Source organism: Gadus macrocephalus, chromosome 14 (assembly GCF_031168955.1).
Source record: "Gadus macrocephalus chromosome 14, ASM3116895v1".
Classification (NCBI taxonomy): Eukaryota; Metazoa; Chordata; class Actinopteri; order Gadiformes; family Gadidae; genus Gadus; species Gadus macrocephalus.
In genome coordinates, this window is record NC_082395.1 from 14461961 (window position 1) to 14477308 (window position 15348).

Genomic DNA, 15348 nt, shown 5'->3' on the forward strand with positions numbered 1-15348 from the left:
TCCACAGTATGACATCATAACTGATGAGACCGTCACTCACCGCAGGTTAAGCGAATCCATCTCTAATGAAATGATCTCTTGCGGTGACAAAGCACTTTGACCCTATGATGATTGCGATTGATTAGAGATATTCAGTGGGACAAAGAACTTTTTCCCCACAATCTGTTTCCAATTTACTCAGTAGTGGAATGTGTGATACTCAGACCATGTACTTGAGTAAAAGTTGAGAGACCTAGTGTAAAATATCGCTCCAGTAAAAGTGGAAGTACTCCCATTAAACGTTGACTTGAGTAAAAGTATAAATCTACTTGGCTTCAAATGTACTTAAGTATCAAAAGTAAAAGTAACTTGGTGTAATGTAGTTCCAATGTCTTGCTATATCCTTTATACACTCAGTCAAATCATTTAAGCTTAAAAATAACCACTAACAACACTCTAAATAAAATGTTTTCTATTTGTGATATCTGATACTGATATGCATTTCCTGCAGAAAATGCGATGAGTGCTATAGTGTAAAGTGAGGTTGAAAAATATGTTTTAGTAGAGCCACATAGATGTAAAGAAATGTTAAATTGTGTGTGTGTGTGTGTGTGTGTGTGTGTGTGTGTGTGTGTGTGTGTGTGTGTGTGTGTGTGTGTGTGTGTGTGTGTGTGTGTGTGTGTGTGTGTGTGTCCGCAACGTCCGCAATGCTTAGCTGTGTTTATGGTCATGCATGTCGTGGAAAGGAATGTTTTTGGAATGTATTGGAGTAAAAAGTAAGATTTTCCCCTACAAAATGTAGTCGAGTAAAAGTATAAAGTCTCACAAATCAATGGTAAGTAAACACGGATATACAGATATGCTAAAAAAGTTACTTAAGTACAGTAACAAATTACTTCGCTACTGTTCACCACTGGCGCATTTAGGGTTTTAAGGCTGATTACTTGCTTACTATAACCTGCCATTCTGTCTTTATCTGGCAATAATTAAATAGTCTAATGATTACAGAAACATTGATAAAGAAAAGGAAACCCCACAACCTAGGAGATAAAGACATACTGAAAACCATATGGAGAGGGTGGTTTGGAATCTTCTATCCCCTAGACAACCTACCAACATCGCAACCTGGAACATCAGGACCATGTTCACAGCAGGGAAGACGACAGTCGTCGCAGATCAGATGAAGAGATACAAGGTTTCTATCCTCGCCCTATGCCAAACCAGATGGCCCCAGACAGGAGAAGTAAAAGTGGTCAGTGGTGAGTCCATACTCTACTCTGGACACGCAGATAAAAAGCACCTCACACAGAGGGTGTGGCACTTATGCTCTCCAAAGACGCACAGAGGGGCCTCATCAGCTGGGGGCCCATCGAATCAAGAATCATCACTACAAGACCCCAAACCACCCACGAAAGAATCAACCTTCAAATCATACAATGCTATGCACCCACCAACAATACTGATGAGGAACTAAAGGACAATTTCTACAACCAGCTACAACATCTACTTCAGACAAGAAAGAAAAATACCTCCTCTTACTCATGGGCGACATGATGGCCAAAGTGGGAACTAACAACAATGGATACGAACTGGCTATGGGAAAGTAAGGACTTGGCACCATGAACGAAAATGGGGAGAGATTTGCAGACGTATGTGCTGACAACAATCTGGTCATAGGAGGGACAGTTTTCCCCCATAAACTGATCCACAAAGCCACCAGGATATCACCTGCCCACACTACTGAAAACCAAATCAACCACATATGTATAAACAAGAAGTTCAGGCACTCTCTTCTGGATGTACGAGTGAAGAGGAGGGCACACGCCGGGTCAGTCCACCAGTGGCTGCAAAACTCCAAAACAAGCTAAAGCGCTTCAATAATCCCTCTGACAGCAGAACAAAATTCAACATCCAGCTCTTCCAGGACATTGGAACAATTGAACTGAATCAAACCACCCTACATAACAGGTTTCAAGCCCTGCAAGAACTCAAACAACCAGTGGAAGAGTACTGGAACAGCCTGAAAAACATACAGAAGGAGAAATGCCTAGAAGTGGTGGGGCAAAAGACAACGAAACACAAACCCTGGTTGTCAACAGAAACACTGAAAATAATAGAAGAGAGCTCAGGAGGGCAAAAAAGGGTACACTAAACAACAAAATTACATCGAGGCCTTGGCACAAGAAGCACAGGAAGCAGCGGGAAAAAAATACCTCAAGGAACTCTACATGACCACCAAGAAACTAGACGGAAAGTTCAGGCAAACGAACACCAAATCTGGGATAAACAAGGATAACTCCTTACCACCAAGGAAGAACAACACCAAAGGTGGACAGAGCATTTTAGGGAGCTGCTCAATAGACCACCCCCTGTCCAAGAGATAGATTCCACCAGCAGCACACATGCTTGACATCAACTGTGTCCCCCAAACAAGATTTGAGGTAAAGAAGGCCATTAAGGCACTACGACGTGGCAAAGCAGCAGGCCAGACGACATCCCAGCGGAGGATGTACATCAGCCTACAGGCTGATGTACACACTACAGAATCCACCCAAAATACATATACATCATCAATAACACATATCAGGACACGCAATGCTAAGTGCTCCACCAGGGACAGGCACAAGAAACATTCACGGTGCTCATTGGGGTGAAACAGGGCTGCCTTCTTTCCCGTTTGCTTTTCCTCTTATGCATTGACTGAACCATGAAGAAAACTACCCACAATAAAAAGACTGGCCTCCAAAGGAGTCTGACAGAACATCTAGAGGACCTCGACTTTGCTGATGATAAATCAGAAACACCAACCTGTGGGATCAAACAAATAAGAGCCAATAGAGATACGGATGATAAGGAGAAGTGGAGCTAGATTGGTCACACACTAAGAAAAGGCTAAACGGCAATAACCAAACAGGCACTAATATGGAACCCAGAAGGCAAACAGAGCAGGGAGAGACCAAAAATACCTGGAGAAGGAGCACAGAGCTAGATGTTAAAAATAATGGACTGATGTGGAAACAGCTGGAGAGGAGGGCCCAAGACAGACAAGGGTGGAAAATATCAATGGCCTATGTTCGAAAGGAATATAAAGGCTTAAGCTAAGCTAATTAGATAGTCCTCAATTTAGATAAGCTAAAACAAAACACTCAACTAATGCTTTCTACCTACTAGACAAATCATGAATTTCTGCATTTTTAAGTTTTTGTAATGCATTATAAACATATTTTAAATAGTTTGTAAATCCTTAAATAAAACTTAAATAACACTAAGAAATTATCTTATATAACACAATCATTTTTATTATTATTGATAATTATAACTGATTATGACTTGCTAATGAGTATTCATTTATGAACAATGCTTTAGGTAATCTTCTACTTTATGATTTAAAGTATCAGTTATAAGTGCTTTCCTTCAGTGTTTCTATTATTATTATACAATGTTATTTAGCCTTTTATTATCCTATGAATTTGATACGCTAAATGGAAAAGAATTTCAGGTATATGTGAAATCGGAGCCCAAAAGCAGGAGGAGGTTTAAAAATAGCAAGGCATTGGCTCAAGCATTGACAACAATCAACTTCAAGGAGGAATAGCAAAAAACAAAAAGGGCACAAGGTCGGTGATGCAAAAGTTAAAAAAACATAGGTAATTCCAGAATTAGGCAGACAAGCAGGCAGAAACAAGTCAGGAAGAACTGAATAGCCAAGCTAGTAACGGGTATAAAACAATCGGACAAGGTGGCACTAACAGCGCCATCACCATTGGCATCCATTTCCACACATTACATTCAACACAGAACAAGACCTAAAATGGATTCTCCCGTGCGGGCTGGCCTTTCTACTGCACGATGCGATGCTGCACGACACAGCGCTCGTTGCTCGTCTTCTTGGGGTGGGACCGGCTGCAGGCACAGCATCCCTTTCCATATTTCTTTCATTAGGTTGAGTTCGGAAATGGTCATAACTTCCAAGCTCTGCCAAGTGCCATATATTCCCTGCTGCTTGTGTCCCATAATACAAAATATAATAAAATATTCAGTTTTGCTCAGCCAGATTTTCACTAGTTATGCTTACATCTAGCAATCAGCCACACTTTGTTTTATTTATATGCATGCATTCGTTAATGTGAAGCAGGAAAGGGGTTAGGCTTGTATCATCGACAGCATTCATGCGTTAACGGTAATCCTATCCCTGATGTATTGCACTGTTGCCAGGGCATGTGGTGTCTTGGCGGATGTGTATTTTGAACAAACAAGGCTGCATCGCCCGGTCAGAGCCTCAATGTCAACAGCTAGGGGTAATTGGCAATGAAACACCTCCTCAGCTACAGCAACCGGCTCTCACAGGAATCCGTGAAATGACCACGGGCGCTTAACTCAAAATCTGTGGTGGCCTCACGGAATCACTGCAATTTCCGTGATGCAGCCACGGATTCTGCTCCAATGCAAGTTAATGACACTCTTGTTCCGTGGCACACACACACATATCCCCGTTTCAACGACCGAATCGTCCACGGGTGCTTAACTCAAAATCTGTGCTGGCCTCACGGAATCACTCACCTACATTGTCCGTGATATGGCCATGCATTTTGCTCAAATGCAAGTTAAGGACACTCATATTCCGTGGCACACACACAGATCCCTGTTTCAATGACCGAGTCAACCTGGTCTCACAGGAATCCGTGAATATATATATATATATATATTTATATTTTTATATATACATATATATATATATTTATATATTTATGACCATATTTAGACCACCAGACTTCCTCGAAGAAACAAAAACGGTCTATTAAATTCAAGATGGTTGGACAAAAATAGGGATGTATTGCCATACCGTCAATATGTATTTAATTCATAGAATTTCCGATAGGATGGTCAATGGTCAAATACAGATCTCGTTATAACAAGAATTTATATCGTTGTGACGAGAAAGGATGCCTTGAAAACGCCAAGAAAATAAATAATAAATATAATTATTTAAATATAATTAACTTATAAAGCATATAACGAGAAATCAAGACGATCTTTTTAGTTGTGGGCCAGCAGAGGCTGAATTTTTATCTAATTCAATTTAACCAAAATACACATAGTCTAAATCTATATACATGTCAAATGTATGATAAAATGTACGTAAAGCCTAGTTTTTATATTATAAATATTTAAATATTGTCTGGTTATACCTGAACCACCCTCTCCATAGAAAAAGTGTTACAACCTTTGTTGTTGATTTGATTGGTGGAAGTGGATTGTCAATGGTCAGATACAGATTTTTTATAACGATAATAGCTACATGGTCTACTTATAATTTTTTAACTAAATATTTAATATTTAATATTTATATATATATAATGCATATTTAAATATTTAATTAATTCAATATTAAACCAATGCATTTCAATCTGGAGATTATTTTTGACTTCAGAAGGGGGGGCCTGGGTCCACATCACGTCACTGTCATAGGTGCTATGGTGGTTGCCATCGACCGCCCCCTTCCTAGTAATCGTATATATCCATATGCACTTGCTTGCCATTATTTCCTTTTTCTGCAACATCCACGCATATATCCTGCATTTAATACAAGTACATGTTATAGACACAATATTCTGAACAAACGCCCGAACATATTGATTCTAGATTCCTGTGATAGGAGCGGGATTATGTGATAAGGAACATTAATGTGTACAATGTATGCAACGTTCACGTTGCAAACGACTTCATGAGTTAAAACATAGCTCTGCTCCAAACCACGTTTACAACGTTAAGGGCGCAACTGAGCTGCCGTCAATTTCGTTTTTTGTCGCAAACTAGGGTCCGCTGGCTAAGATAGGAGATAGACAGATGTCACATGTATGATATGCTGTACGTATGGCCTAGTTTTTATATTATAAATATTGTAATATTGTCTGGTTATACCTGAACCACACTCCATAGAGAAAGTACACCGTGTTAGTGGGTGTTACAATCCTCTTCGTTGATTGGACTGGTGGAAGTGGATTGTAAACTGTTAGATACAGATCTTGTTATAATGATAATAACTACATGGTCTACATATAATATTATAACTAAATAATTGTATAATTTTATATTATATATATTTAATTCAATATTAAACCAATGCATTTCAATCGGGCGGGCTGCTCAGGATTCGTCAAAACAACTATCAGATTTATCAGATTTTTTCAGCAGACCCCCTCAAAAACGGAAACTAACCACATCCCTTAAACCCAGTCTCACGCCAGATGTAGTCAAACGGCCCACAGCGGAAAATGCATTGAAATAACGGCTCTAAACATGTGACACGCCTACATTTTTTTGGCCTATTCTTTTCAATGGGCCTGCGTCCACATCACATGACCGTCATGGTTGCTATGGTGGTTGCCATCGACTGCCCCCCATATCTTTCTATTTTCCACAGTTTAGACTTGTAATTATAAGTTACTTTTGTAATCAACGTGACTCATTTTTTTAATCACTGTCGGGTGGCTAGATACGTCACTCTGAGAATTGCGCACGGACACATTTGGTAGTGACACAGCCTATAACCTATTTGTGAAAGCAAAACAACAAGCTCATTAATGAACGAGGTCCTGACTCACCACCACTGGGACGTGGCAACAATCCTCCATATCCATGTGGGGATATGGAGGATTGCTTGTGGACAGTAGGGCTACACAAGGCATAAATTGGAAGCATACTCAGGAGGAGGAATGACCTCTCACACATGATAAATTAAATAATAGCTTCAAATAACCCTGCCTCATTAAATCAATGAGCTCGGTGTTTTGCTTTCACGAATAGGTTACCATGGCCGTGGAGAGGTCCCCCCTCCACGGCCATACCACCATGGACGCGCCCGATCTCGTCTGATCTTGGAAGCTAAGCATGGTCGGGCCTGGTTAGTACTTGGATGGGAGTCAGCCTGGGAATACCAGGTGCTGTCAGAGGTGTCGGGTGTTGGCCAATAGGTGGCACTCTTCCGTCTGGCCTAACATCACTCCCGATGCCCCAGTGCCGTGACGGGGACACTGTGCTGTGGAAGGCGCCGTCCTTCAGAGGAGACGTTAAACCGAGGTCCTGGCTCACTGAGATCATTAAAGATCCCAGGGCACTTATCGCATAGAGTGGGGGTTTCCCCGGTGTCCTGGCCCAACCAGGCTCATTCAATCTGGTCCCCTAATCATCCTCCTGTATTATTGGCTGACTCATTAATTCCCTCACTCTCCACCTCAAGCTCCACCTCAAGATGTTACAGAAAAGGAAATAATGGCCATAGGTCGTAAGCAAGTGCTTATGAATATATACGATTACTGGGGGGGGGGGGGGGGGGGGTCGATAGCAACCATCATAGCACTTTAGCACTCATGACAGTCAAGTGATGTTGAAGCAAACCCCCCTTCTGAAGTCAAAATTAATCTCCAGATGAAATGCATTGGTTTAATATTGAATTAATTAAATATTAAATATATATTTTCTATAGACAATTCTTTAGTTAAAATATTATAATTAGACCATATAGCTATTATCGTTATAAAAAGATCTGTATCTGACCATTTTCAATCCACTTCCACCAATCAAATCAACGAAGAAGGTTGTAACACCAACTAACACAGTGTACTTTCTCTATGGAGTGTGTGGTTCAGGTATAACCAGACAATATTAAAATATTTATCATATAAAGATGACTAAAAACGATACTAAAAGATTGTCTTGTTATACGCTTTATAAGTTAATTATATTTAAATTATTACAACCATGTAGGCTTTATTTTCTAGGGGTTATCATTACATACTTTCTCGTTACATCGATATAAACGAGATCTGTATCTGAACATTGGCCATCCTCTCGGAAATTCTATGAATTAAATTCATGCATGGCACTATATCCCTATCCGGTCTTGTGGTCTCCGTATATACACCCCTTCTGAAGCTCTCTCTCTCTCTCTCTCTCTCTCTCTCTCTCTCTCTCTCTCTCTCTCTCTCTCTCTCTCTCTCTCTCTCTCTCTCTCTCTCTCTCTCTCTCTCTCTCTCTCTCTCTCTCTCTCTCTCTCTCTCTCTCTCTCTCTCTCGTTTTCTTCTGTGGAGATTGAAATGTCTGAGAAACGCTCCCATTCAAAATGCATGGGTTCACATTTCGTTCTGTGGAAAACGAAAAACTCGGAGAAACGCTCCCATTCCCATATTGTATGTATATATATATACATCTATAAATAGATATATAGATGTATATATATATATATGTATATATTTATAGATCCCTGTGAGAAAAGGTGTACTCGGTCGTTGAAACGGGGATCGGTGTGTGTGCCACGGAATATGACGTTAACTTGCATTGGAGAAAATTCCATGGCCACATCACTGACAATTTAAGTGCTTCCGTGATCATCAACCACCACCACCACCAATGGTGTGATATGGATTTTATTAACACACCACGCATGGCCCCGGGTCCTGTGGCTCCAATGATAAAGAAGTAGCAGTGAGTCAGTGAATGGGCCCCAGCTGGTAGTGACACAGGGCTGCTGGCCCCGGCCAGAGGTAGGGGCCAGGGCTGTCTCTAGCATCCCACAAAATCTATAAACAGGTAACTAGATGGTCTCGAAGAGGATTTGTTTTTTGACTGTCTCTCTCATTTGGACTCGGTCTTGACTCCGATTTTAACCGTTTTGGACACCGACTTGACATGTAAGACCCATGATGCCACCACAGAGGTGCCACTCAATAGGCTATCGACATGTGTAACAAAATGAATGAAGCCATTCCGACAATGTTTATTAGTAGTGAACTCAATCTACGCTTTTGGTTAAACAAGACTCATCTCTTAAACACATGTGGTAGGTCATGTCGGTTTAAGATCAGGTTAATAAACAAGGTGATGAATGGATTTTAATCAGAGACCTCAGATCGATATAATTCTAATGTTTGATATGTAACTTCTTAACACTGTAATGATTAAGATGTTTAAGATGTAACCTTTCTAATGTAATTCTGATACGTCTTTTCATTGTGATGTTCTGGAAATAGAGAGAGGGAAGATAAATGTTAATGGGAACGTGAATGACCCGTAGTTTATAGCATTGTGATTGGCCAAGGGCATGTTAGGGGAGGCCACATAACTCGGGGCCTGAGGACTGTTCGCAAGTTCTTTGCAAACCACCTCAGGTTTTGTTACTACTTTATACGAGTTGTGATAAAGCGTTAATCTTTCAAACTTAGTCCTTCTCGATCTCTTGTATTTATTTATTTTCTCAAGTATTAGATTGTGGGTTTTATCCACAACAGGAGCAGATCAAACAGAATAATTCAGAACCTGAATGACGCAAATGTGAATGCTCTGAACATCAGGCAATGCAGATAGCGAGATAAAGGTGACGCCCTACAAAAGATGACATCCATAAAACGATTGAGTGATTTGGCTGGAAGCCCATGGAACTGCAGCAATCCAGACTCATTTATAGGATTACACAACAAAGACAAACGGCGATGAAAATACTGCACAGCAGGCAACACAAAAATCATGCCAGTATTAGGATTGCTGTGACAAATGGCTACAAAGCAATATAGTGTACGCTACACACAGGGCCAAGTTCCAATGTGGCAGATAGATAAATCAATAAAAAGTAGAAAATGTATATATCAAGTATTACTTAAATTTACACAGACATCACAAAGATGGAAGGCATTTTTCTTGACTCCCTGAGGAAGCAGTCAATTTTTTGGGCTGCCATGAATAAGGCAATACAAATAGTTAAACTACTTCTTAGACTACACTAAGATTGAGCATCACCACGAAAATAAAATTAATTGTACGGTTTCTGGTGACAGCATTTTTACGTATTTGTATCAATGAAGCACCTGCTATACAAAATCCTACACTTTGTAAATGGCCTTGGATTGAGATTGAGATCAAAGATTGACCCAAAAGCAGTGGAGTATGAAGCTCAAAGTGAATAGAAAGTGGATTTAATGGCCTTCATATGCTAATGTTGAGTATGATGATAATATAGGATGTGAACTCCATGCAACATCAATGGGACCCACTTAAAAGGTAAACCTACATTATTAATTCATGAATATTTGACCAGTTGGTTTTATGAGCACTTCCAATGTCAATGCCGTGATTGTGCATGTTTACGCGTTTATATTTTTATCTTCTTTGCCAACTCCTCCCCTATGAAACCACCCGAGGCAATGTCGTTTTATTGTCAGTTAACGGCAGAAATGGTGTTTACCTCTGGTGCCATTCACATAGATAGTTTGCATGTACCACTGAATACATAAAATCATTTTTTTCTAGAAGTTACTATTTGAAGATCATAGCGAGACATCCTAATGATAAGGCAACAGAACGGCCGCTTGGGTTGTGAGACAACAAAGGGAATGGTAAGATTCAACCAGAATGACAGCTACAGTGGGTGGGAGGAAACAGATAGTTGGTTTGAGTTCTTTCATTGGGAATTTCATTCTCAGATAAAGACAACATGACAGCAGCCATGTCCTTATAAACGACTGCAGCACAATCACAACCCTGGTCCAACACAGCATCAGCTTTTCTTGTAACAGCCATCACAAACACTGAGCACACTGTTGTCCAATATCTGCAGCATCTTTAAGAAGCATGTTATTGACACCAAGTAATGCTATTAACCTTCATTATAAGTTGCAGGGATTCTGGATAGTTAGTAATTGTTTCTAACTTTGGAGGAAGTGTGTGCGAAGGGGGTTTTGAGCCTTGCTTTATGCGACCACAAGATTCATGATTGTGAAAGTAATTGGGGAGACAACACATGTCCTGAAATCTTGCAGACACTAAAGTCCCTTATTTAAATTGTAGAGAGCCCCTAACCTGGGCAAAGGAAGTAGTCCGTTGGGAAGCTGTTACCCTGCCATTATACCATCTGTTTACTACCACAGCAAACCTCCCCCTGCATCTATACACAAGCACACACACACGCCCGCACGCATATCCATGCATACACACACACACACACACACACACACACACACACACACACACACACACACACACACACACACACACACACACACACACACACACACACACATGCACACACACACACACACACACATGCACACACACACACACACACATGCACACAAGCAAACCTCATCAGGCTTAAGGGAATATAGATTAAGATGGAGGAAACCCCTTAAATATGTTATTTACACTTGCAAAAAAATTTAAAAGCTCAGATGTGGAGATCATCTTAACCGTGTGACTTGTGAGCAGGACTAAGCACAATTAAATGAAGGACAATTAAACAAGGAAAAGTTGTGTAACCATGTGGCACCAACTATGCTCCCCCATACACACACACACACACACACACACACACACACACACACACACACACACACACACACACACACACACACACACACACATACCCACACACCGATACATCCAGCCACACACACAGATATATATTTTTCTTACAACATGAACACTTCCAACACAGAGTTACAGGAATGTATTGACACATTCATGAAGCAGATATGCTGTTAGAAGCCTACACGCCATGCTACTGGCACACACACTCGATCAACGTGACAAACAAGACCATAACCTTTTCAATTAATTATTCGGGTAAACACACAAATAAGTCAAACAAATGATTCTGTTACCACCAGAACAAATAATTATCCAGACGAAGACTAATATCTACTCCAACGGACATATTATGTTCCGCCATTATTATTAATACTAATATTAACACAACTTTTCATGAGTTTTATCCCCTGGCGGGGAAATTGCAACCGACTGATGTGGTTGTGTAAACAGACTGGAATCCATCCACCATTACGGATCAGCACTCTCGGTGGCTTACCTGGTCTTGATGGATGAAGAAAAGCATGATGAAAAGGATCTCCAGGAGGAAGATGAGGAGCAGCAAGAGAAAGAACTGTGGGGACACAAAGAGAGAGAACAGACAAAGAGAGAGAACACACCAAGTGAGAAGGTCATTTTTCTTCACTTATTTTGTTTCTGGCGAGTGCCAATGTCTAAGGAGAAGGAATTTACAACAGCCTTGAAGAACATCAAGGTGTGTGTGCCTATGTGTGTGTGTGTGTGTGTGTGTGTGTGTGTGTGTGTGTGTGTGTGTGTGTGTGTGTGTGTGTGTGTGTGTGTGTGTGTGTGTGTGTGTGTGTGTGTGTGTATGTGCATGTTTATGTGAGTCTATGTTTGTGGGCATGTGCGTGCGTTCATTTGTGTATGTGTTTGTGGATATGTGTTGAGAAATGTGTATATGTGTTTGTGTCCCCGTGCGTGCGTGTGCCTGTGTGCAAGCGAGTAAGAGATCGTTCCTTTCAATATATAAGTGTAAGGCCGAGACTGCGGCCAGAGAAATCCATACCCACTGGGACAGGTCAGTATATGTGATTCACCGTATCACACTATTCACTTTATTTGCTAAAGGGGCCATACTTCACACACGCAAACGCACCGAAACAAAGGATTGAATGCCCAAACACACACACTCACTCACACACACACACAGACACACACACACACACACACACACACACACACACACACACACACACACACACACACACACACACACACAGTGTTCCAATGCAAAGGCTCTGTGGCAGGCTGGATGACGTGCCTGATTGGCGCTACATCTTTCCCCCACCTGCCATACAAGCGTTCAAAAGAGTTACGAGGTCATCTATCGAGGCCTCGACCAGGACGGTCTGTCACTCGCAATCAATGGCTCGTCTGCTTCCGAGAGATTGGCCACAGCATTTTAAGCGCAATAAAATAAGAAACTGGACAAGGAATAAACAGTGTCTCAGAGAAAAATTTTTGAGGCTTTGGTTTAGATTCTGCACCAGTCAGCAAGATGCAGGCATGATTTTGCAGATGACGTATTGAAAGACCAAGCAGTTATGGGGGGATCTGGACCTGGGATTTGTAGCTCTTGGAACATGGAACATAGCAAAGCTTCAGTGGGCATAAGAAACCAGAGAAGCAGAATTACATTAGCTAGTGTTAAGGAGGTTGTACGGTACCCTTTCTGGATAAAGCATACAGCTAAATAGTTCACCTCTCACCTCCATCTGAGGCTCTCCATGGCAATGGACAGGCTTCCTCCTGGTCAGGAGTAGCCCAGGGTGAGAGGTTCTATGCATATGCTCTGAACAGCAGTTGTGCAGAATCGACAACAACATGAATTAGCTGTAGAAAACTCAGGGACACATCGTGCATATACTCCAGGTGCCAGTTCCTATGAATTCAGCTATTATAAAGGCAATTATTTTATTGTCGACCAGTCCATTGTGATTTCAGTGAGCCTCCCTATCAAATAAATCACTTAATTAGCAACCCAAAATCCCAAGAATTCAGGGCTAATAGTCTGTTTGTAGCATTTGATCTTCCCTCCTCCACCACGCTGTATCTGTTTTCTGTGCTGTGTATAATACGACGAAGTGTGACTGGGAGTACACGCAATATTTTTTTATAGAACTTAATCCAACTCGCACTTCTGAGTACTGCATGCTTTTCCAATTAAATTATAATACTAAATAAAAAACAATGTTGTTAAGAGAAATGCAATAAAAATAAATGTTATCGTCTTACAAGGCCAGGAAAATAACAATTCCAAAATAAAAAAAAAGCATTCCATCTCATAATCCAAACCATCAGTTTATCATTAATTGCTTGATGACGGTATGTCAGGCATGTTAAATGGCCAATATTAAGACGCATCGCAGCCCGGTTTGCGGGACCTTTCCTCAATATAAAACTGAAGGGAACCACATCACAAGGCTGAATTAGGCAGCCATGTCATTTTCCCTCGAGGGCTCCATGGCGCAGCGCTGTTTGAACGAGGCACGAGTCAGGAAGAAGGTGAGCATGGGGGGCGTGCTGCACGGTGATGCACTGAGTGTAAGGAGGACACCAACCCACGGCAGCAGCACATTCACACTCCCTTTCATCTTCCCTCCTCTCGGTCTTTGCTATTCCATTTGCGCCGGGCGAATAGAAAGTTGTGATGTTCACATAATAATGAGTGTCTGTTATCAAACATAGATGCTGGAAAAGAGCCATAGGCTCATAGGCAGTTGACATATGAGAGCTGGAAATAATACATTGTCTGGCCATATGCTATGTTTACTGTATATTATCCCACTGACTAAAATATGTATGGGACAGTATTTTTAGCGATCACTTAGCCTCCTTATGTGTAGGCCTATCCCTTGAAATAGGTACGCACCTGGGTTGTAGAGGAGGGTGAACGCACAAAACGGGGAGGTTTGTTTATTCTCACGGGGGGAGTTTGAATGGAGAAGTGGCGGCAAGCTAAGTTAGAATATCAATACGACTTAGACAGCAAATGCCAGTTGTTATAGCGATCTTTTGTTTATATGTATGTTTATTGAATACATTCCACCAACTGCTTTCTCTGGACCGATCCACAAAGTGAGACATATATAGGAGTACCAGAATCCGGAAGGATTTACTCAGCTCGGGATCTGGTGAGCGAAGCGGTAATTTTGTTCCTGGTTTTTACTGCGCAATGAATTGCTATTTTTGATTTGGAGACGGACTGTTTTGCTTCTTTGGATTGCGATCAGAGACTGTTTTGTTGGATACATTGTAAAGACAATCGCGGAAACAGGCCGACACTGCGGCCTTGCGAGACTCTGGTTCACTTTGGACTTGATCTCGGATCATTATTGTTTTTTTCCATTTGTTGTATAAATAACCACACACGCATGACATCGAACACAGACAATATAGCCTATGTATTATAATATATATGATTGCGGTGTATGTGTTTCTGTTGTGTCTCTTTAGCCTATTGGCGTTTAACATTGATTTCCTGATAAAAAGAATAACAACAGAATGTGACGAGTTTCTGTTTTAATTAACGGAATTTGTTATAAAGTGATTGTAAAAATATATGACTCATAGATAATTCAAATCCCCACTCCTCACATTTAGCCCGCCCTTAACGGTTATTTGCTGTTTTGCCACGAGTGGCCATCTTTTAAGAACATTAAACATACAGGGGAGGTTACGGGACTATGTTGATTAGAAAATATAGGACAAGCAGATGCTGCTCTTAAACACATGCAAAGACTTCACTCTGTGGCTCCATGACTACACATCTCTGTTTCCTAATTAGAAATGGAACTAATCCCTTGGTAAGCTGCAGGACACGGCCCAAAAATATTGGTTAATTTATTTTAAGCAATAATTCACGCTGATTCTACATTATTCCCTATGGAGATGATGACAATTTCCTAAAAAGGGTAATAGGGGTAAAACCAACACAGACGGGGGACAAGTGTTATTTGCGTCAACAGGGCATCAATAATTGAAGCCACTGTA

At 41.0% G+C, this 15348-nt stretch overlaps 1 protein-coding gene and 1 pseudogene across 5 annotated transcripts in view; one reads left to right on the forward strand and one right to left on the reverse strand.

Moving 5' to 3' along the window:
- tspan4a (tetraspanin 4a) overlaps positions 1-15348 on the reverse strand; it is a 79296-nt gene that overhangs the window by 12266 nt on the left and 51682 nt on the right. For all 5 annotated transcript variants that reach the window (XM_060070712.1, XM_060070710.1, XM_060070713.1 and 2 more), the window contains one exon: positions 11834-11908. In XM_060070712.1, the coding sequence (XP_059926695.1) occupies positions 11834-11908 (75 nt within the window). The remainder of the gene's footprint in view (positions 1-11833; positions 11909-15348) is intronic.
- Positions 6814-6932, forward strand: LOC132472679 (5S ribosomal RNA; annotated as a pseudogene).